The sequence below is a fragment of the Carcharodon carcharias genome, chromosome 10, assembly GCF_017639515.1.
Source record: "Carcharodon carcharias isolate sCarCar2 chromosome 10, sCarCar2.pri, whole genome shotgun sequence".
In the NCBI taxonomy this organism is placed as follows: Eukaryota; Metazoa; Chordata; class Chondrichthyes; order Lamniformes; family Lamnidae; genus Carcharodon; species Carcharodon carcharias.
Window position 1 is genome coordinate 162,317,796 of NC_054476.1, and position 20,857 is coordinate 162,338,652.

At 43.6% G+C, this 20,857-nt stretch overlaps 1 protein-coding gene across 1 annotated transcript in view; it reads right to left on the reverse strand.

The window, feature by feature from the left end:
• Nucleotides 1–20,857, reverse strand: part of slc6a4a (solute carrier family 6 member 4a) — a 304,082-nt gene that overhangs the window by 264,726 nt on the left and 18,499 nt on the right. Inside the window, exons 4-5 of the mRNA XM_041196723.1 lie at nt 20,437–20,575; nt 2,741–2,875 (exon numbers count right to left, since the gene is read on the reverse strand). Of these exons, the coding sequence (XP_041052657.1) occupies nt 2,741–2,875; nt 20,437–20,575 (274 nt within the window). The remainder of the gene's footprint in view (nt 1–2,740; nt 2,876–20,436; nt 20,576–20,857) is intronic.

A 20,857-nucleotide genomic window follows, 5' to 3' on the forward strand; every position in this document is an offset into this window, starting at 1 on the left:
AATCACTGAGCCAAAGCCCAAGCATATAATTAATGGTCAGATCATTTTCAGCAACATTTCCCAACCTGCATGGCCACCATTTGCTAAAATGCTGAATATTAAAATTCTGGCTAGAAGTTTCATTCCCGGTCACTAGGACAGGAAAGCAGAGAAGTTATCCCAGCTCATCTGGGGATATTATTACATTGGGTAATTGTTCTTATGGGTGTAATTTTGCTTTTGTAGCTGCCTATCTCCCTGTGTGACTCTGTTGTGAACACCAACTTCTGCAGTGTGATAATTAGTTCCTAGGTGATATCTCTCACCCTGACATCTGACCTCAGACCAGAGAAATGCACCTGGGCCATCATTCTGATTCCGGGCATCAGGACTAGAACTGCTCACGCTTTTGGAGTCAGAAAAACAGCAGTCAGTTTAGTAACTGTTCACATCCTTGAAACTAGTTGAATCTTTCGACTATATTTAAAAGCTTTAAAAAGATCTGAACTGTCAGTATTGAATAGGTAATAACAACTGAAGTTATGCAGCTGACAGGTTTTGTTGAATTACAGATAGTCAAAGGCAGTTGCATAATAAATTCGGAACAAATGTCACAAGGAACAAGTTAAACCTTGGTGGTTTTCTCCATAGTTTCATCCAGTTATGGAACTGTCTTTAGCTTACTAATGCAGGTGTACTGTAGTGCTCTCACATCTAAATCAGAGTCAAGTTTCACTCTAGGAGCTGAACTCATAGTATAGGCTGAAACTTCAGTCTAGTACTGAGGGAGAGGGAATGCTGTATTGCTGACCTTTCTTACAGAAGAAGATGTGACCTTCTCCATGACTTAGTACAGAAATCCCTGAACAATAATAGTTAGAAAAATATGTCATGTTAAAATAAACATAGAGTAAACAAAGGAAGAAACTACTGATTACAACATTGTTCTAAATTTCAGCAGCAAACATCAGTCAAGCTTCACCCTTTATTTGTTTTTGCACTAGATTCTGTCCATTCATTTACCCTAAAGAAATGATTCGGGAGAGGAAACACACTGGACTCCCTAGCTATATGGCAATAGAGCATTAGCTTTAGGTACAGCGCAAATTATGCTCAAAATTGCACCTGTTTTGAGGCGTTTGAGCATATTGCTAAAAGCAGACACTGCCATGGGCCAGCACAATCAGAATTTTAATATTCCTCGATATTCTTGAGGTAACCCGGTGCACTTTGATTAATGCAGTTGGAATGTGGTTAGCACAAAAATAATCACATTTAATCACAGTATCTATGCGCCACCTGTGAGTAACCCCGATTTTAAATGACTGAAAAAGATTTCAAAAATATGCGGAGCTAGAACCTGCTGGGATACAGTAGTCAGTTTCTCAGTAAATTTAAAAAATACAAAAAAATTATTTAAATGTTCCATTAGTATCCTAGCACCAAAAGGACCAGTTTAATGGTTGCCTCTCCTGAGTCCTGCAGACAAACACAATTAACAGAAACTCCCAAAGTAGATTCATACATGCTGGGAGTGTGGGCAGGGTCAGCTCCAAGCACAATGTTATTTAAACAATGCAAAAGATCACAGAACTTCATTTCCGCCAAATCTAATTGATGCTTAAAATTCCTCAATCTTTTGTGCACATTAGGCCAATTTCAGTGAATTGCAGCCAAAAAAAAAAGCACAAGTAAGTAGAAGCTTTGAGGACAGAAGATGAATTTAAAAGCATGCTGATCAATGAAACTTCAAAGTTGCTTGCAGTTGGATTTTTCATGAAATTCCAGAAATAGTTCCTTTCTAATGATCTAGTGAGGGTTCTCTAAGTCTCATTCCTAGGGCGGAATTTTACAGGCAGTGGGATTTTACATTCCCGCCGAACTCAATGGAGTTTAGAATGGTTCCTGCATTTTATGTAGAATTTCGGCCCTAGTGATGTTCCGATTTGGGATTGGTTATGCATGTAGTGGTGTCCTTTTCCCTGACTCCCTACTGTTTTGGAGATCACTTGCAAGGACTGAACTCCAGCTTTGCTATTTCCCAAACTTTACATTCTTTAATTCTGCAGCCAGCCCCACCATGCACCCCCACCCCCACCCCCTGCACCTCCTTATTTAATGTCTATTATTTTCTAAAAGATAAGCCGGCAAAGATCTAGAGAATCAAAAAGAGACATCTCCAAGAACACAATCTTCCCCCTGCACCTCACCAGCTTGTTAGCCTAGAGTTTCACTCCAGTTCTGTTGTAGCAGGTCTTTATCCCCATGACTTTCTAACTCAGTGATCTCATCCTCCACAGGTAAATCACCTCAGTTTCCAGCGTCATAAAGCCCAGGTGTGGGAAGGGGCCCTTGCTGCTTCTGGAACTCCATCCCAGCTCACACCAGCTCCTTCAGGTGTGAAGAAAACGCAGAGGGGGAGGTTGAGGAGCCAAAGAAGTTTCGAGAGTGGGAGGTTTTACTTTATTCCCTTATTGGGGCACACTGCAATAACACCACAACTCAATACCGTGCACATCGCTTACATCTCTTTCACTAAAAGAACTTTGATACAACGCCATGTCAATGTGATGGTTCCAAAGACAGCATAATACAAATAGAGTTCTACAGTTAATTTTATAGACATAACACACTTTAGGGTGTTGAACCACAGACATTACACAGTGATAGACTATGGCTGTCTGGTAGGACACAGAGGTTCTGAAGTGTAGTGAATCAGTAGTATTGAAGCCAGGGCCCAATATGTCTCAGGTTGACTCACCTGGGTGGTAAGCAGTTTGTTCCATTCAGGTTTAAGATAGAAGAGGAGTCCTCGCCATGCACCAGGCAAAGTGGCTCCCCGTATCAAGAGAATAAACAGGACGAGATAGGGGAGGGTAGCTGTTACCCATACAACCTGCAGAACAAAACAAAATTATAGGCAGTTCTAAGAATAAAAATCTACGCCAGAGATATTTACACTGAACAGATTAACCGCTGTGAAAGTTCCAAGCTGACCAGTAGCATTTATAACTTCATGGTATTGTCCATGAAGGTACAGGTCTGTTTAAAAAATAAATGCTGGGAGCAAGGCTTTGTTCTGCTGGGGAACAAGGTGCCTTGTGAATCAGAATTCTGTGAATGCATGTTTCAGTGCAGATATAGATTGTAGCTCATGCTGCCTCAGATCAGAATAACTGGGCAGTGTTGCAGGGTGCAAGTTACTTCTTAAAGCATGGGTGACCTCATGAATCTTGTTATGCTGCAGTCTGCACAAATAAACGTTTGACTGTGGCTCTCTCTTGAAGGGGACTCTTTAACCTTCCAGAGTCAAGGTCAGAACATTGTTGAGCACCAGCTACAGGCAAGACAGCATATCCAGCTCCAGTAAGCTGTCAGTGCCACTCTGAGTTGGTCACCAGGAGGAGCTGGCTAACATTCACAAGATGAGGAAAGGACTGGCCCACCTTAATTCACTCCAGAAAAGCCCTGCAATCCCATTCATTACTGTATCAAACTGGTTGTGAAATTACTTCATGGTTTCATGTCTCCACCACTCTGCCCAAAAGTCTGAAAAGGACCTGATGATATCAGTTCTAATGTTACCTACTGCACACTTGAATCTGTCTCCTTGTTCAACTCCCACTGGTTAAATTAAAATAGTATTCCAGATTAACATTACAGAACCATTTACTACCTGATATAATATCAGCCAATGGCCTTGAATCACTCTTCTTCTGACTTATTTCTCCTCCCCCCTACCCCCAGTAATGTGTAAGGTGCCTGGGTTTAGGAGACTATTCATAACATAGAGCGGAGCTCAGGACCTCAATGACATACAGATTAAAATCTATGTTTACTCTTTTACCCCCATTCCCTCCAATCTTACCAGGCATGATACAGTATATTGATGTTTCAAAATGATGCACCACAGCCCTTTTTTTTCATTCATTCATGGGATGTGGGCATCGCTGGCTGGGCCAGCTTTTTTATTGCCCATCCCTATTTGCCCTTGAGAAGGTGGTGGTGATCTGCCTTCTTGAACTGCTGCAGTCCATGTGGTGTAGGTACACCCACAGTGCTGTTAGAGAGCATTTTGACCCACCTACATGAAGGAACGACAATATATTTCCAAGTCAGGATGGTGAGTGGTTTGGAGGGGAACTTCCACGTGGTGGTGTTCCCATGTGTCTTCTGCCCTTGTCCCTCTAGATAGCAGTGGTCGTGGGTTTGAAAGGTGCTGTCTAAGGAGCCATGGTGAGTTAGTGCACTGCATCTTGTAGATGGTACATACTGCTGCCACTGTGTGTCAATGATGGAGGGAGTGAATGTTTGTGGATGGGGTGCCAATCAAATGGGCTGCTTTGTCCTGAATGGTGTCTAGCCTCTTGAGTGTTGTTGGAGCTGCATTCATCCACGTAAGTGGAGAGTATTCCATCACACTCCTGACTTGTGCCTTGTAGATGGTGGACAGCTCTGGGGAGTTAGGCGGTGAGTTACCTGCTGCAGGATTCCTAGCCTCTGATGTGCTGTTGTAGCCACAGTATTTATGTGACTGGTCTAGTTCAGTTTCTGGTCAATGGTAACTCCCAGATGTTGATAGTGGGGGATTCAATGATCGTAATGCCATTGAATGTCAAGGGGTGATGGTTAGATTCTCTCTTGCTGAAGATGGTCATTGCCTGGCACTTGTGTGGTGCGAATGTTACTTGCCACTTGTCAGCCCAAGCCTGGATATTGTCCAGGTCTTGCTGCATTTGGACATGGACTGCTTCAGTATCTGAGGAGTTGTGAATGGTGCTGAACGTTCTGCAAATCATCAGCGAACATCCCCACTTCTGACCTTATGACAGAAGGAAGGTCTTTGGTGAAGCAGATGAAGATGGTTGGGCTGTGGACACTACCCTGAGGAACTCCTGCAGTGATGTCCTGGAGCTGAGATGATTGACCTTCAACACCACAACCATCTTCCTTTGTGCTAGGTATGACTCCAACCAGCAGAGAGCTTTCCCCCTGATTCCCATGGACACCAGTGTTGCTAAGGCTCCTTGATGCCACATTCGGTCAAATGCGGCCTTGATGTCAAGGGCAGTCACTCTCACCTCACTCTTCAATTTTGAAAGCATTTTTTTGGAACATTGACAGGTAATATAACACAAAATTAAATGTGTATCTCAAATATTTGGAGTGCAAACAAATTAAGTGTTCTCTAGAACCCAGTGTCTGGGAAAAGACAATAGGGTCAGAGGTCAGAGAGACAGCAATCCCAGTACCTCATGGGAATCTCTTTACCTGAGTGCACAAAGCATTTGCAATTAGATGAACCAGCAGCTCAAATAAATGATTTAAATCAAATCGCCATTGCAGAAATATGGGCTAAAAGGTGAAGGTCATGATGATGGTACCATGGAAACAGGTGCCATTTCTGTTTTCCCATTAAGTGACCAATCACACGTATTCTCACAAAAAACAGCCAATTAAGGAATGCAAGGCGTGGGGGTCGAACAATCCCAGGCCAGAAGCGGGAAGGCAGGTAGCAGGATCAGTGTCAGCTTGCACCATATTTATTTATTTTTATTTATTCATGGGATGTGGGCTTCACTGGCTGGGCCAGCGTTTAATGCCCATCCCTCGTTGCTCTTGAGAAGATGGTGCTGAGCTGCCTTCTTGAAACCACTGCAGTCCACGTGGCGTAGGTACACCCACGTGCTGTTAGGGAGGCAGTTCCAGGATTCTGACCCAGCGACAGTGAAAGAACAGCGATATATTTCCAAGTCAGGATGGTGGATGGCTTGGAGGGGAACTTCCAGCCCTGTACTCATTGTTGCCTGAACAAAGACCCCCATCCTTCTACTGCTGCTCCCTGACTGTCCCCTCGCAACACATCTGCATCCATAAGACTTGTGGCTGCATCTCAGTGAGAGGCGTCCGTCTGTCTTTACTGACCCCCCACAAGGTTTCTCAAGGGTGGCCAAATGCAGGTGGCATTCTTGTGCCCCCATCATAGGCAAGTGGGCACCCGCCTGCCGAGATATTGCACTTGCCTCTGTAGGGAAACTGGCAATCTTCCTTCTTGTGCTTCCAGACAACACACAACATTAACAAGCAGGCTAAAACTGGCGCAGGGTTGCTGTACCTCCACATCTTCACCCCCATGGAGGAGGTAGCCCTGGAGTTGGTGGCGCACCAGGTTGATCGTTCAATTGCTGATGGCAAGGCAGGAGTGCCAAACAAGAGAGGGAAGGAAATAAAGTGCAGGAGCACACGGGTACATACGGCACACAAAAGGCATAGTGCTCGCAAGACCACTGCTGGCCACATGGAGGTGCAAAGCAAGCATGGTTAGGATAAGGAAATGGGAACCTTTAACCATTACATGTTATTTTTTCTCATGCCAGTCAGGATCCAGCCGAGGTAATCAAGCGTGAGACCCCAGGGACTAGTTGCCGCCTCTGAGGAGTGGAGGGTGGGGGTTCCTCAGAGGGTGCAGCTTCATGTCATTTCCCTGCACCCTGCAGATTCTCATGTTGGTGGGTATACACCGGCAGTTAGATTCAGGGTCACAAGCTGGTGAGCGCATCACAGATCCGCCAAGCTGCTGACATTGGCTGTGACAGCCAAGACCACTGACAGTCAGAGGACTGTGAGAGGCCAGGGCCACGCTGAGCCCCAGGATGATGGCTGAGCTTTTGGAGTCAGCCACAACATGGCAACGGCTGCAGCTGTGGGGAGAGGTGACAGAGGAGCTCTGGTGGAGCTTCCAGAAGCTCTGTACACCCACGCATGGATGATGGAGGAGTTCAACCAGGCTCTGAGTCATGCGTGTGTGTGCATGGCTTCCTCCTTCAAGAGATTGGTGACCGTCATGGACAGCCAGCTCCAGCAGTCAGTGGATATCAGAGATGTACACAAGCCTACTTTCCAATAGCCTTGTCTATGAGCTCAACACAACAGTGACAAGAGTAACATGGATTCTCCACCAGCTCCTCGTCGTTCTCCGGTCAGCACGGAGGTACAAGTGCGCCTTGCAAAGTAGAAGGAGGAGTGCCTGCCTTCTGCTTCTGGGGTTCCTCTCAGGGCACTGCTGTTGTGGACAGCAGTTTCTCAGCCCCTCTACCAGAGACACCAGCAGCTCCAGGTTGCCAGAGTGACAGAGGAGGTTGCCGCACCTGTACTAAGCCCCTCAGCCTGCCAGGCTTCAGGCAGCCAAAGGCTGGCCGGATAGGTCGCACAGGTCACAGGGCATCCGGATCAGCATCCAACCTCCTCCTCAGCTGCAGGGAGGAGGTGAGTAGCACCACGTAGCAGCACTCGAAAGGGAATTAAGAGGAGCACTTGGGGTTGATAGCTGATTACAATCTGTCAATGTTAAGCCCTGCTTTTGTTGTATTTTTCACTCATTCCAAATTTTGCTGCTTTGAGATCTCACCCTTCGTCCCTCAATAGGCTGGAAGTGATGGGTGGAGACTCTGGGCGCTGAAGTGCAGGATGAAGGAGGCGACAGCTGACTGAAGGTAAGATTTCATTGGAATTTTTCTGAAAGGGCAAAAGGGTCACAGGAAACAGCTCTGTTTTCAGGCGTCCCAAGTCTCCTGTATGCGAATCTCATTGCGCTTGCCTGTGATCTAAGGAGTCCTCATCTTTCCTGGTCAGCTGATTCCTGCATGCACTCTTTGCCAGAGGGGGCATCTCTCTCAGTGATGTCCTCATTATTCATTGCTTCCCCTCTGTAGTTCTAGGTTGTGCAGAGCACAGTAGACCATCACCAAACGTGAAACCCTCCGGGGAGCATACTGAAGGGCTCCAACAGCTCAATCTAGGCACCTGAATCACATCTTTAGAAGCCAAATGGCCTGTTCAGTAGTCACTCGGGTTGATCCATGACAGGGGTTATACCTCTCCTCTGCATTCGTGCAAGGATCCCTCAAAGGTGTAAGCTGCCATGTCTTTAGTGGATGGCCCTGGTCTCCAAGTATCCATCCCCGAAGATGCGTAAGGAACCAGAAAAGCTGCAGCGACTGGGACTGTCGATGTATGTAGGTGTCATGACCCTTCCTGGGAACTACACACACCTGCAGGATCCACTTTTGATGGCCAGGGACCAGTTGGACATTGCTGGAATGGAAGCCTTCCCAGTTAATGAAGGCTGCTGGCTGGTCTGTGGGAGCCTTGATGACCCACATGCAGTCAATGACACCTTGCACTTGGTGGAATCTAGCAACGGCCCTGAAACTGATGGCCTTGCCCCCCTGACCTTCCAGATCAATGTAGTAGCACACATCATCAGCAGCCCCCTTCAAAATGGCACTGGTTATCCCCTTGATGCACCACTGGGATGTAGACTGGGAGATCCTACACTTATCGCAGTGGACCCCTAGAAAGAGCAGAAGCTGTAGAAGTTGAGAGCCAGGGTGATTTTCAGTGCCATTGGTAATAGGTGTCCAACACTCCCCATGGGTCTCAGCTCATACTCCAGGCAATGACCTCCCTGGAGAGCTGCAATCTTTACTGACATGTTTGAACATTTGGAGAAGATTCAGCCTCTGGTGGTACACTCTCTCCTGGGGACAGCCTCTTCAGGGCGCAGGCGTCTATTAACATGCCCCTCTTCACCCTTCTCTGACATGCCCAGCCCAAGGCTGGCCCTCTCGTTAGTCCACTCCCATTTTATGCCCCTACCCCCGCACCACCTCCAAACTTGCCCTAAGTGACCCGGCCATGGTTAGAAGGAGGCCAAGGTTGGGAAATAAATATTCCAGGGTACACAATATTTTGGAAAGAAATGGATGGAAAAGATGGGGGAGCTGCCCTGATAGTAAAGGGTGGCGTAAGGACAGTCATGAGAAAGGATACTGGCTTAGAAGGTCAGGAAGTAGAATCAGTAGATCAGAAAATGTTAGTGGGAGTAGTGTACAGGCCCCCTAACAACAGTTATACAGGTGGTCAGAGCATTAAGCAAGAGATAGTTGGAGATTGTAACAAAGATAATGTAATAATTGTTGGGGGATTTAAATCTTTATGTTGGAGGGAGCAATCAAATTGGCAAAGGTAGTCTGGACTATGAGTTTGTAGAATGCTTTCATGCCAGTTTTCTGGAACAACGCATTATGGAACCAATTAGGGTTAGAGCTATTTTAGATATAGGATTGTGTAGTGAAGCTGGGTTAATTAGTAATCTCATTGTAAAAGCTGGAAAAAGGTGATCGTAAGGCAACTGGATTCCATCCGAGGTTTGAAAGCGACTTATTCCAATCTCAAACAAGATTCTTCAACTTAAGCAAAGCCAATTGCATAGGTATGAGGAGAGAACTGTCTAACTCTGGTAACTAGACTAAAAGGTATGCAGGCAAATAAACAGTGGGAAAGATTAAAGAAACGATTCAAGATGTTCAAAAATACATTTCATTAAAAAAACAAAAACTCAGCAGGGAAGACCCACCCCTGGAAAGCTAGGAATGTTGAGGATAGTAATAGATTAAAATAAGAGGCTTATAATGTTGCAAAGAATAGCAGTAAACCTGAGGATTGAGAGTATTTTGGAAGCCAGCAAGGAGACAACAGAATTTGATGAAAAAGGGGAAAATAGATATGAGAGTAAATTAGCCAGGAATATAAAATGAGCTTATGAGTGTTTTTACAAGTATATAATGGAGAGTAGCTAAAGTAAACGTTGGTTCCTTAGAGGCAGCGACAGGAGAAATGATCATGGGAAATGAGGAAATGGCAGAGACATTGAACAAATATTTTGCGTTCACACTTGAAGACATGAATTATACACAAGAAATAGAGGATAACCAAGGGGCTAATAAGAATGAGGTACTTAAAGTAATTAAATTAGCAGAGAAAAAGTATTGGAACAACTTAAGGGACTAGAATTGTCACAACAGCGGACTACAGCTACAAACTACCTACCTAAACTTTTTAAAGGAAGACCTGTGTTTTTTTAAAAGAAATGCAAGTCAAGACTGGTCAAAAGATGACTGATAATGTAAAGTGACCACTTTCTGGAAAATTCCTACGTGGATTATACTTGACAGGCTGGTCCTGAGAGAACATGGAATGTCACACCTGAAGGGGTGTCAAGACCTACTTCAAACAGAGACACTTAAAAGGAAGATTTGGAAAATCCAAAAGACTGGGTTTTTAATCTCCTGTATTTGCGGAGACAATGGAGACTGATTATCACATCACAGCAGTCATCCAAAAATCCATCTCCTGTTGATTTATGTCTCAGAATGTGTAAAATGGTCTGAGGTGGAAGGAAAATGGACTCTGGGCGCAACACCACTATTTCCCCTCCTGGGACTACAAAAGAAAAATGGGTTAAAAAGCTGGCTGCTGACCAGTGTTTGTGAGTGATGGCAACAAGAAGAAACACCAGTCAGTCACCCCTGCAAAGGCAAACAGGCAATTTCTCTCTCTCTCTCTCTCTATTTTTCTGGAGGCAAGTGTGTTCTAGCAGAGACCACAAGTAAAAAGAAACAACCCTGAAGAGAGAACCTGGATTCCTGCACCGGGACAAGCCAACAAGTGTCTCCAACAGACTGCAAATCTACCAAAGTCAGCTCTACCGAAATCACCCAACTTAACGGCCACAATGTACCACTATCTACGCCTCACGGAAAAGCCAAAGACTGATTTGTATATTTTTTTAAACTTTTATCTGGACTCTTAACTACTCATTTCTTTTCTGTGTTGCACCATTTTATTATTTTTCCTCGAGTGTTCGTAACTAAAATTTACTCTTTCTTTGACTCAAGAAAACCTTATTAAATTGGTCCTTATAAAAAGTAAATACATTTGAACTGCGAAAAGGTATCGTGGGGAAAGGATTTTTAAATTAACCTCGTTACGACCAACCAAGGGGGGTTCAAAAAAAGGGGAGAGCCAGGTCATTCCTCCTTACCCGGGATCATAACAAACTTGGGGTCCCGTTCCGGTCGTAACAAATTGGGAATCTCGTCTGGGAAATTAACAAATTGGGGACCTCATCCAGAACTGGACATAACAAAATCCAACAAATCCTCCGGATCTGATGGCCTACATCCTAAGGTTCTAAAAGAGGTTGCTGCAAGAGATAGGTCAGGTACAGGTCATGATTGTCCAAAATTCAATAGATTCTAGAATGACCTAAGTGGATTAGAAGCAAATGTAACATCGCTATTCAAGAAAGGAGTGAGAGAGAAAACAGGGAACTGCTATGCAATTAGACTAACATCAGTCATCAGGAAAATGCTGCAAACCTGTTACTAAGGAAGTCTTAACAATGCACTTTTAGAAAAATCATAATGGCGGCCAGGCTCGGCAGGAGCAGATGCGGAGCTGATCGCCGCCCGCGATCGGGTCCGAGCTGCCATTTTACATGGGCGGGCCAATTAAGGCGTGAGCCGTTGCGCTCAGCGCTACCTTTGCGGGCGGGGGGAGGAGAGAGAGAGAGAGAGTCGGAGCCAGCACTCTTTCACACATGCTCACAAAAGAGCTCTTCAATCTCCCTGCCTATTGCAATTAATGAATAAATGGATTAAAAATGCATTTAAACATATCCCCTCATGTGACTGTGCCACATGAGATGGGACATGTTTTTATATTGAGGAAATATTAAAAAATTTAATTAATAAAAGCTTTAGGAAATCTCATCCTGCTCGTGGATGAGGTTTCCTAAAAAAAATAATGAAGGCCACTTGGCCTTTTTGCCTGCCCGCCGACCTTAAGGTCGGACGGGCAGTGTTAACAATTACATGAATCATTTCCTTAATGGCCTTAATAGGCCATTTACATATCAGCAGGCGCCCAGCCCACTCCGGCGCCCGCCAATCGAAACATCGCGCGATAGCACCATGACGCTGGGATGCAAGCTCGATGTCATCGCGCATCATCTTATTCCGCATGTCGGGCCCCCCGACTGATAAATCCTGCCCAATATGATCAGACAAAGTCAACATAGTTTAATCAGAGGGAAATCGTGTTTGACAAATTTATCAGAGGTTTTTGTGGACGTAACTCGTAGGGTAAAGGGAAACCAGCAGATGTGTTTCTAAAAGACATTTGATAAAGCGCTGCACAAAAAGGTTATACACAGGATAACGGCTCATGGAGCTGGAGTAATATATTATGGATAGACAGGAAGCAAAGAGTCGGGATAAATGGGATATTTTAATTTAGCAGACTGTAACAAGTGGAGTGCCACAAAGATCAGTGCTGGGGCCTCACTTACTCACATTCTATATTAATGACTTAGACAAAGAGACTGGGGGTCATGTATCCAAGTTTGCTGATGATTCAAAGCCAGGTGGGAATGGAAGCTGGCAAAAAGACACAAAAGAGGCTACAAAGAGATATAGACAGGTTAAGTCAATGGACAACGAGATGGCAGATGGAATATAATGTGGGAAGTGTGAGGTTATTCACTTTGATAGTAAGGATAGAAAAGCAGAATGTCTCTTAAAAGGAATTTGTAAATGTTAACATTCAGAGAGACTTGGGCGTACTTGTACAAGAGACACTGAAAGCTAGCATGCATGCGCTGTTAACGTCACGCCAATTATATAGTTAAGGTTAAGGGTAAATGGGTCGTGGGTACTGATTAATTGTCTTTGAGCACATATAAAAAGGGACTGCTAGGACACTAGGAGGTTAGTAGTTAGGAGGCAGAGATCTGTAATGCTACATCCTGTGAATAAACCTATCATCAAGGAAAAGACCTGTTTTGTTTTTACTTCATTTTTTAAAATACTCATTCATGGGATGTGGGCATTGCTGGCTGGGTCAGCATTTATTGCCCATCCCTAATTGCCCTTGAGAAGGTGGTGGTGAGCTGCCTTCTTGAACGTTTGCAGTCCATCTGGCTTGGATCCAGGTACAGCAAGCAGTTAGAAAGGCAAAGGATATATTGGCCTTTATTACAACGACTTGGAGTAAAATTATAAGGAAGTCTTGCTACAATTATACAGGACATTGATGAGACCACACCTGGAGTAGTGTGTGCAGTTTTGACCTCCGTATTTAAGCAGGAAAATATATGCTTTGGTGACAGCACAGCAAGGATTCATTAGAGTAATTTCTGGGGTCAGGGGGGTTGTCCTGTGATGAGAGCCTGAGTCAACTGGGTTAATATTCTCTGGAGTTTAGAAAAAGCATAAATCATCTCATTAAAATATACGAGATTCTCAAGATGTCTGACAGGACAAACCACTGATTCTTCTGGCTGGGGAAAGTATAAGGTCTTAACAGCGTGGATATGGGAAGGATGTTTCCTCTTCTGAGAGAATCTAGAATTGAGGTCACAGTTTAAAAATAAGGGGTCGATCATTGAAGACAGAGTTGCGGAGAATTTTTTTCTTGGAGTTCTCTTCCTCAAAAGGTGGTGGAAACAAAGCCTATGAATATTTTTAAGGCAGAGGTAAATAGATTCTTGATAAGCAAGGGGATGAAAGCTTATTGGGGGCAGGTGGGAGTGTGGATTTGAGGTTACAGTCAGATCAACCATGATCTTATTGAATGGTGGAGCAGGCTCGAGGGGCTGAGTGGCCTATTCCAGCTCCTAATTCGTAAGCTCGGGACACGGGAGCATAGTTTTAGAATAAGGAGCTGATCATTTAGTGATTGCAACAAGGAGAAATTTCTTCACTCAAAAGGATTGTGAATCCTTGGAATTCTCTACCCCAGGGGATTACGGATGCTCTGTCACTGACAGAATTTAGGTTTTAGGTTTCTCAAGGAATCCACAGATGGGTAAAGAGTTGAGGCAGAAGGTCAGCTGTGAATCATATTGAATGGCGGAATATGCTCAAGGGCCTGTATGGTCTACTCCTGCTCCTATTTCTTACGTTCTTCACCACTGGCACCATCTGAAACCAGTGGGATATTCCCTCATTACCACAAGAATGGTAGGTGCCCATGCCACTAGGGGAGTACCTAGGGCACTTAAAATTGCGTTGCCCAGAAAATTATAGTCAATGACTGGTGGCCAATGGGGAAGGGTTAGGTCCATACACTGTTCCAGGCTCCATCCCCCATCACTGCTATACCTCAAAAGATCAGAGCTGCTTCACACTCCTTGCTGGAAGGGGGACACCTATGTGCCTGGGCTGGATTCCAAGGTGGGCCTCACATGCACTGTTCAGCAGCCCATATACCTGGTTTTCCACACCAGATCCTTCAAAGGCCATCGACATGGGATCTCCAGGGTTGGAAATACCCGATCTCAGCTCTAACCCATCCTGTCCATGGTCTTGTCTAGTGCAAATGGCAGGGCAAGACCCCGGGCTTGAACTGTTTTGTGGCACTTCAGAGCTTCCTGAGGTCACGAAAGACACAGGGTCGGATTTCCCTGCCCCACCCACCCACCGCCGGGATCGTGGGCTTCTGGCTGGGCGGCCGAATCTCCCACGGAGGGTCTCGGCATGGCGGGACCGGAAAATCCCGGCCACAGTGGAAATTAATTTTATCCCCCTTGTCACTTTGTGCATCATCAGACTTTTTTAAGCAGTTAAAAGGCGAAGTGCAACAATTCATCCAGGTCTGTGATTATTGAAGTTTTAACAAAAATTGGATTACCTACAGTGTACACTCAGCCTCTCATTAACTTCACGTTTGTGTGGCTAATCTGGGAGGTTTTTGTTTACAAAACTTAATGGAACTGGAGCTGACAGGGTTAATTAATGACCTCAGAGCAAAGGCACCCCCTAGGTAGCAGCGCCCACAATATGACTGAATTTTACATCCAGTTTGAAAGGGAGAAGAGTGGGCCTAAGACTAGTATTTTAAACTTAAATAAGGGCAACTATGCGGGTATGAAAGCAGAGCGAACTGAAGTGAACTGGGATACTAGGTTAGAGGATAGATCAATAGAGAAGCCGTGGCAGACTTTTAAGGAGATGTTTCAGAATACTCAGAATAAGTATACTCTTACTATAAAGAAAAATGCCCAAGGGGAGAACTACCATCTCTGATTAACTAATGAAGTTAAGGAAAGCATCAAACTTACAGAAAAAGCATATTACTGCTCAAAGATGAGAGGCAGGTTAGATGATCGGTCAGAATATAAAAAATGGCAGAGAATGACTGAAAGGCTAATCAGGAGTATGAGAGGAAGCTAGCTAGAAATGTAAAAACAGATAGCAAGAGTTTCTACAGGTATTTAAAAAGGAAAAGAATAAGTAGAGTGAGTGCTGGTCCTCTAGAGAGTGACAATGGGGAGTTAATAGTAAATAATAAGGAAATGGCAGATGAAATTTTGTTTCTGTCTTCACCGGGGATATGAAAAAATTCCAGTAATTGCTGTAAATCAGGAGGCAGAAGGGAGAGAGGAACTTGGGGAAATTACAATCACTAGGGAAGCAGTACTAAGCAAACTGATGGAGCTGTGGGCTGGCAAGTCTCCAGGTCGTGATGGACTTCATGCTAGGGTCTTAAAAGAGGTGGCTAATGAGGTAGTAGATGCGTTGGTGTTAATTTTCCAAAATTCTCTAGATTCTAGAAATGTTCCATCAGCCTAGAAATTAGCAAATATAATCCCTCTATTCAAGAAAACTATAGGCCAATTAGTTTGACATCTGTCACAGGGAAGGTTATAGCATTAAGGAGGTTATAGCTGGGCATTTAGAAAAACTCAAGGGAATCAGGAGAAGTCAACATGGTTTTGTGAAAGGGAAATCATGTTTAACCAATTAATTGGAGTTGTTGAAGGAGTCACCTGTGCTGTGGATAAAATGGAGCCTGTAGATGTACTGGACTTGGATTTCTAAAAGGCATCTGATAAGGTGCCACATCAAAGGTTATTGCAGAAAATAAAAAGCTCATGGCCTAGGGGGTAACATTACCATATGTAGAAGATTGGCTGGCTGACAGAAAACAGAGCATGCAGAAATGGGTCTTTTTCTGATTGGCAGGATGGACATGTGGAGTTCCGCAAGGGTCTATGCTGGGGCCTCAACTTTTTAATATCAATGACTTAGTCAGGTGGGAGGGGTGTGAGGGGGGCTGGGGGTGAAGGCATGGTGGCTAAACTTGGAGATGACACAAAGATAAGTATGAAAGTATGTTGTGAAGAGGACATGAGGTTGCAGACGGATAGAGATAGGTTGAGTGAGTGGGCAAAAATCTGGCAGGTGGAGTATGATGTGGGAAAATGTGAAGTTGTTCACTTTGGTAGGAAGAAGTAAAAAGCAGAATATTATTTAAATAGAGAACGATTGCAGATTTCAGAGGTGCAGAGGCATCTAAGTGTTCTAGTGCATGAGTCCCAAAAGGTTAGTATGCAGGTGTACAAGTGATTAAGGCAGCTAATGCAAAGCTATTCTTTATTATGAGAGGAATTGATCAGAAAAGTAAGAATGTTATGCTTCAATTGTATAGGGCTTTGGTGAGACCACATTTTGAATACTGTGTGCAGTTTTAGATTCCTTATTTAAGGAAGGATGTAAATGCTTTGGAGGTGTTTCAGAATAGGTTTACTAGACTGATTCCTGAAATGAGCGTTGTCTTATGAGGCAAGGTTGGGCAGACTGGGCTTGTTTCTGTGGCAGTTGAAAAGAGCGAGGGGTGACTTGATGAAGTATATTAGATCCTGAACAGTTTTGACAAGGTGGATGTGAAAAGCATGTTTCCTCTTTTACATAGACATAGACTTGTGGGTGAGTCCAGAACAAGGGGGGGGGGGGCACTGTTTTAAAACTAGGGGGTCACCCTTTTAGGACAGAGATTAGGAGAATTTTTCTCTCTCGGAGGGCTGTGCAACTTTGGAACACTCTGCCTCAGAAGGCAGTGGAGGCAGGGTCGTTGAATATTTTTTAAAGTGGAGTTAGGTTGTTGTTAGGCAAGGGAATCAAAGGTTATCAGGGGTAGATAGAAATGTGGAATTCAAAACACAAATAGCTCAGCCATAATCGTATTGAATGGCGAAGCCAGCTTGCGGGGCTATAAGTGACTTACGTCTGCACCAATTTCGTACGTTCATAGGGAGAAATCTATGGAAGTGAGTTTAAGATTTCTGCAATATTTTTAAACAAAATTAGATGTCTAGCGATAAAATATTTTAAAAAGAATCTTTGTGTCATCTGTAAATTTGGAAGAGAGGATCTCCTTGTTTGACACAGTGGCATTAAGAATGGAAAGAAAGTATTAAGCATAAAATATCGTAAACCAAGCCTTAGCAATGGAAGTAAAGCGAAAATTCCATCTCAGAGCAGGCAAGATAAAATGAGTCCAAGAGTTTCAACAAATGTTCCTCTGTGTTCCCAAATTACAATTCTCGTGGGATCGTTTTCATATAGTTTCACTTAAGAGTTTGTTCTTCTGGAAATAGAAGGCATGTTTTGGGCCAAAAATGGCAATTTCAAAGAACAAAAGAATGAGATTACTTGAGCCTAAACCAAGATTGCCTTGGCCAAGTCAAATTATTACTGTTGTGATGAGCCAAGATCCAATGGTCATTCATAATCATGACTCAATGTAGTGGAGGCACAGCCAGCACTACTGCTCAACAGATATGGTCAAATAATTTGGAGAACTAGGTTGGCACATATTTTAATAAGTGACAGATGGAGACGGAATTGTCAGAGAATCAACGGAAGAGTTGATTTATGCAAAACAATATAAACCTGTAAGACTGAGCTTTAGACCACTTCCAGGGAGATGTCACTGTTGAAAACATACACTTAGAATTAACACTGAGAACTCCCAATGAAAGGACCTATAAGTCCATTGATTCTATCCAAGCCTGATTGAGTCCAAGTGATTACATCTTTGATGTGGTAGGAAAGGACTGCAAAACAGAAACATGAGGGTGTTCTGGCAGCATCAGAAATAAAAGCCACCAGAGGAAAGGCAACAAGAATGCTTTCTATCAGGCTGTCATCTGAATCAGTTTTCATAAATGTTCTGAGTTTAGCGAGAACAATAACTGCTTCACAACATCATATTTTCCTCACAGGTTTGGAGATGATTTTATGGGTTGAATGTGTTGGTAATGGCAGTCCCTCCACTTGAGGATGATGTCTACTCAAAGTCACGAATCTTTGCCATCGGTCTCCATGTGACCGAACAGATCGATTCTCGACCCACAGGTCTTTGGATACATGGGGCAGAATATTCCATGAGGTAGTGGGATCTGGAATGCAGGATTTGCTTCTTTTTCCTTCCTGCTCTGCTGTTGCTCTGCCTCATCATTAAGGCATTTGGACTCAAAGCATGATGCTTTTTGAGAGGCAAATTGTTGCTATGTTGAATGATTGGTAGCAAGCTCCTCCTAGTCATTAAGGTCAATGCTGCCAAACCCAATGGAGAGCTTCAGAAGGTCTTTGAGGCATTTTCTTTGCCCTCCCCTGGAATACTGGCCATTGAGAGTTGAGAAAACAAGACCCGGCCAATCAGACACAGCGTTCAGTCCATCATAATTGATTTTGCAGGAGTTTTGCCTGAATACTTGAGAAGATGAGCTTGGCCTAAATAGCCAAGTGGTTATGGTACTGGGTTTGTAAACCCAAGATCAAGAGTTCAAATCTCACAATGGCAAACTATGAAACAATGTAACTTCATCTGAATAAACTGATGGAAACGGGTTTGTACTCGAAAGAGTTACTTGAGAAGATGATTTCAAGAAGGACACTAATGTTTGTTTGATAAGTCAACCCGTTGAATCCAGAGGATGCAGCAGAGGTGTTAATAATGGAATTTCTCTAGAGTTCTTAGGTGTCATGGATACACAGTTCAGGTCTCGTTGTAGTACAGATGCCAACTGCTCTGAACACTAGGACTTTTATTGACTTGTGGAGGTCTTTGTTGTCAAACACTCATTACTGTAGTTTGTAGAAGGCTGAGCTGGTGTAGCTGACCCGGTGTTGGATCTCATTGTCAGTGGTAACCTTTTGAGAGAGAGGTGACTACCAAGGTATGGGAAATACATTGCATTCATCAATCTGTCCAAAGCATTTGACTCAGTAAGCCATGAGGCTCTATGAATTGTATTTCAGAGATTTGGATGTCCAAAAACCTTCATCACAATCCTGCAGCTGCATCATGATGATATGATTGCAACTCTCGAGTGGGGGATCTGAAACCAACACCTTCAAAATCCAGACCACTGTCAAGTAAGGCTGTGTGAAATCTCCCATACGATTTATAATCTACCTGACATTGGTTATTCATCTCATGGATCAACTGCTCTCTAGTGGGAGTATTAAATACCACTTAAATGGAAAACTCATTAACCCCTGTCACCTCCATGTCAAAACTAAATTGACCACCATAGATATACAGTTTGCAGATGACTACAGTGTCGTTTCCTACTCTGTACCTGATTTGCAAGCCACTCTTCAGCTCTTCAATTTATATGTTTATATATATATATATATATATATATATATTAATTCTATAACCATTGAAGTTTAGAAGAATGAGAGGTGATCTTATTGAAACATAAGATTCTGAGGGGATTTGATAGGGTAGATACTGGGAGGATGTTTCCACTTGTGAGGGAGACTAGAACTAGGGGACACAGTTTAAGAGTAAGAGGCTTCCCTTTTAAGATGGTGATGAAGAGAATTTTTTTCTCTCAGAGGGTTGATAGTTTGTGAAATTATATTCCCAAGGCATTCAAAGCAGATTTAGACAGATTTTGATAGTCAAAAGAGTCATTGGTTATGAGGGGCAGACAGGAAAGTGGAGTTGAGACCACACCCAGATCATCCATGATCTTATTGAATGGCAGAGAAGGTTTGAAGGGCTGAATGGCCTACTCCTGCTCCTAATCCTATGTTCCTAGTCCTGTGCACACAACAGACTCAGCCTGTCCTTGAATGTCGCCAGAACAAAACTCATGTCAACCCACGCTTGGTCAGTTAAATATTCCACCTGCCATATATGTTGAAGGAGAGACTCAGGAATATGTTGAGTACTTGGGGAGAATGTACCTGCTCTTGACATAATTCTTTCGATTTGCTTCACTTAAGGAAGTTCATGATTTTTTAGATATCCTTTAAGGAAATACTGTACAATTTAGGTGCCCGTGTCTAAAATCACTGTGAGAGCAGCAATTTGAGAGAATTAAAATTAAAAATGTAGCTTCTAACCATGCCAAATTTTACCAAAGTGAACCAGTAGAGTGATCTACTTTACCAATAACCACAAAAGTTCAAAAAGCACTGACCTTCTTTAATGGCTAGCACTGAATCCAATTATACAATGTATTACTACTATTAATGTATTAGTGCATTACAGGCGTGCCATACATTGCCTGGGCTGCTTCCTTTCCTAACAGCACAGTGGGTGTACCTACACCACAGGGACTGCAGCAGTTCAAGAAGGCAGCTCACCACCACCTTCTCAAGGGCAATTAGGGATGGGCAATAAACGCTGGCCCAGCCACTGGTGCTCACATCCCGTGAAAAAGGATATTTTTTAAAAAATATCAAACCCATGATGCAATATGGACAAGCACAAGCCAACATTCCCTTATTCCCATGATTTAGCTCCACCTACCTTTCCAGAAGTCTTTACACCTTTCCAAATACTGAAATACACCACGACAAATATAAAGAGCAGGCAAATTGCTAAATGCCAACTGATACCGCCCAGGTCTTCCAGTCCGTGTGATTTGTGAACTTGAAGTACTTGGCGACTGCAATGAAAATAAATGTCGCAAATTACAACGATATTTCCAAATGTAAATTTGGAGCAAAATGCATCATTGGTGTCCTTCAGTCCCAAGGCAGTTTTGTTTTCTTATAATCTCCCATTCCCCCTCCTCCACAAAGCGCACGCTATTTAACATGATCCTTTAGCTGAATTCCAGGACAGGACTATCTGGGCCTTTGAATAATTAATTAATGCTATTAAGTAAATAATTAGCAGTAATTCGGGAGGGCCAAACAGCATTGGGTTTTTTTTTTAACCTTCTCTC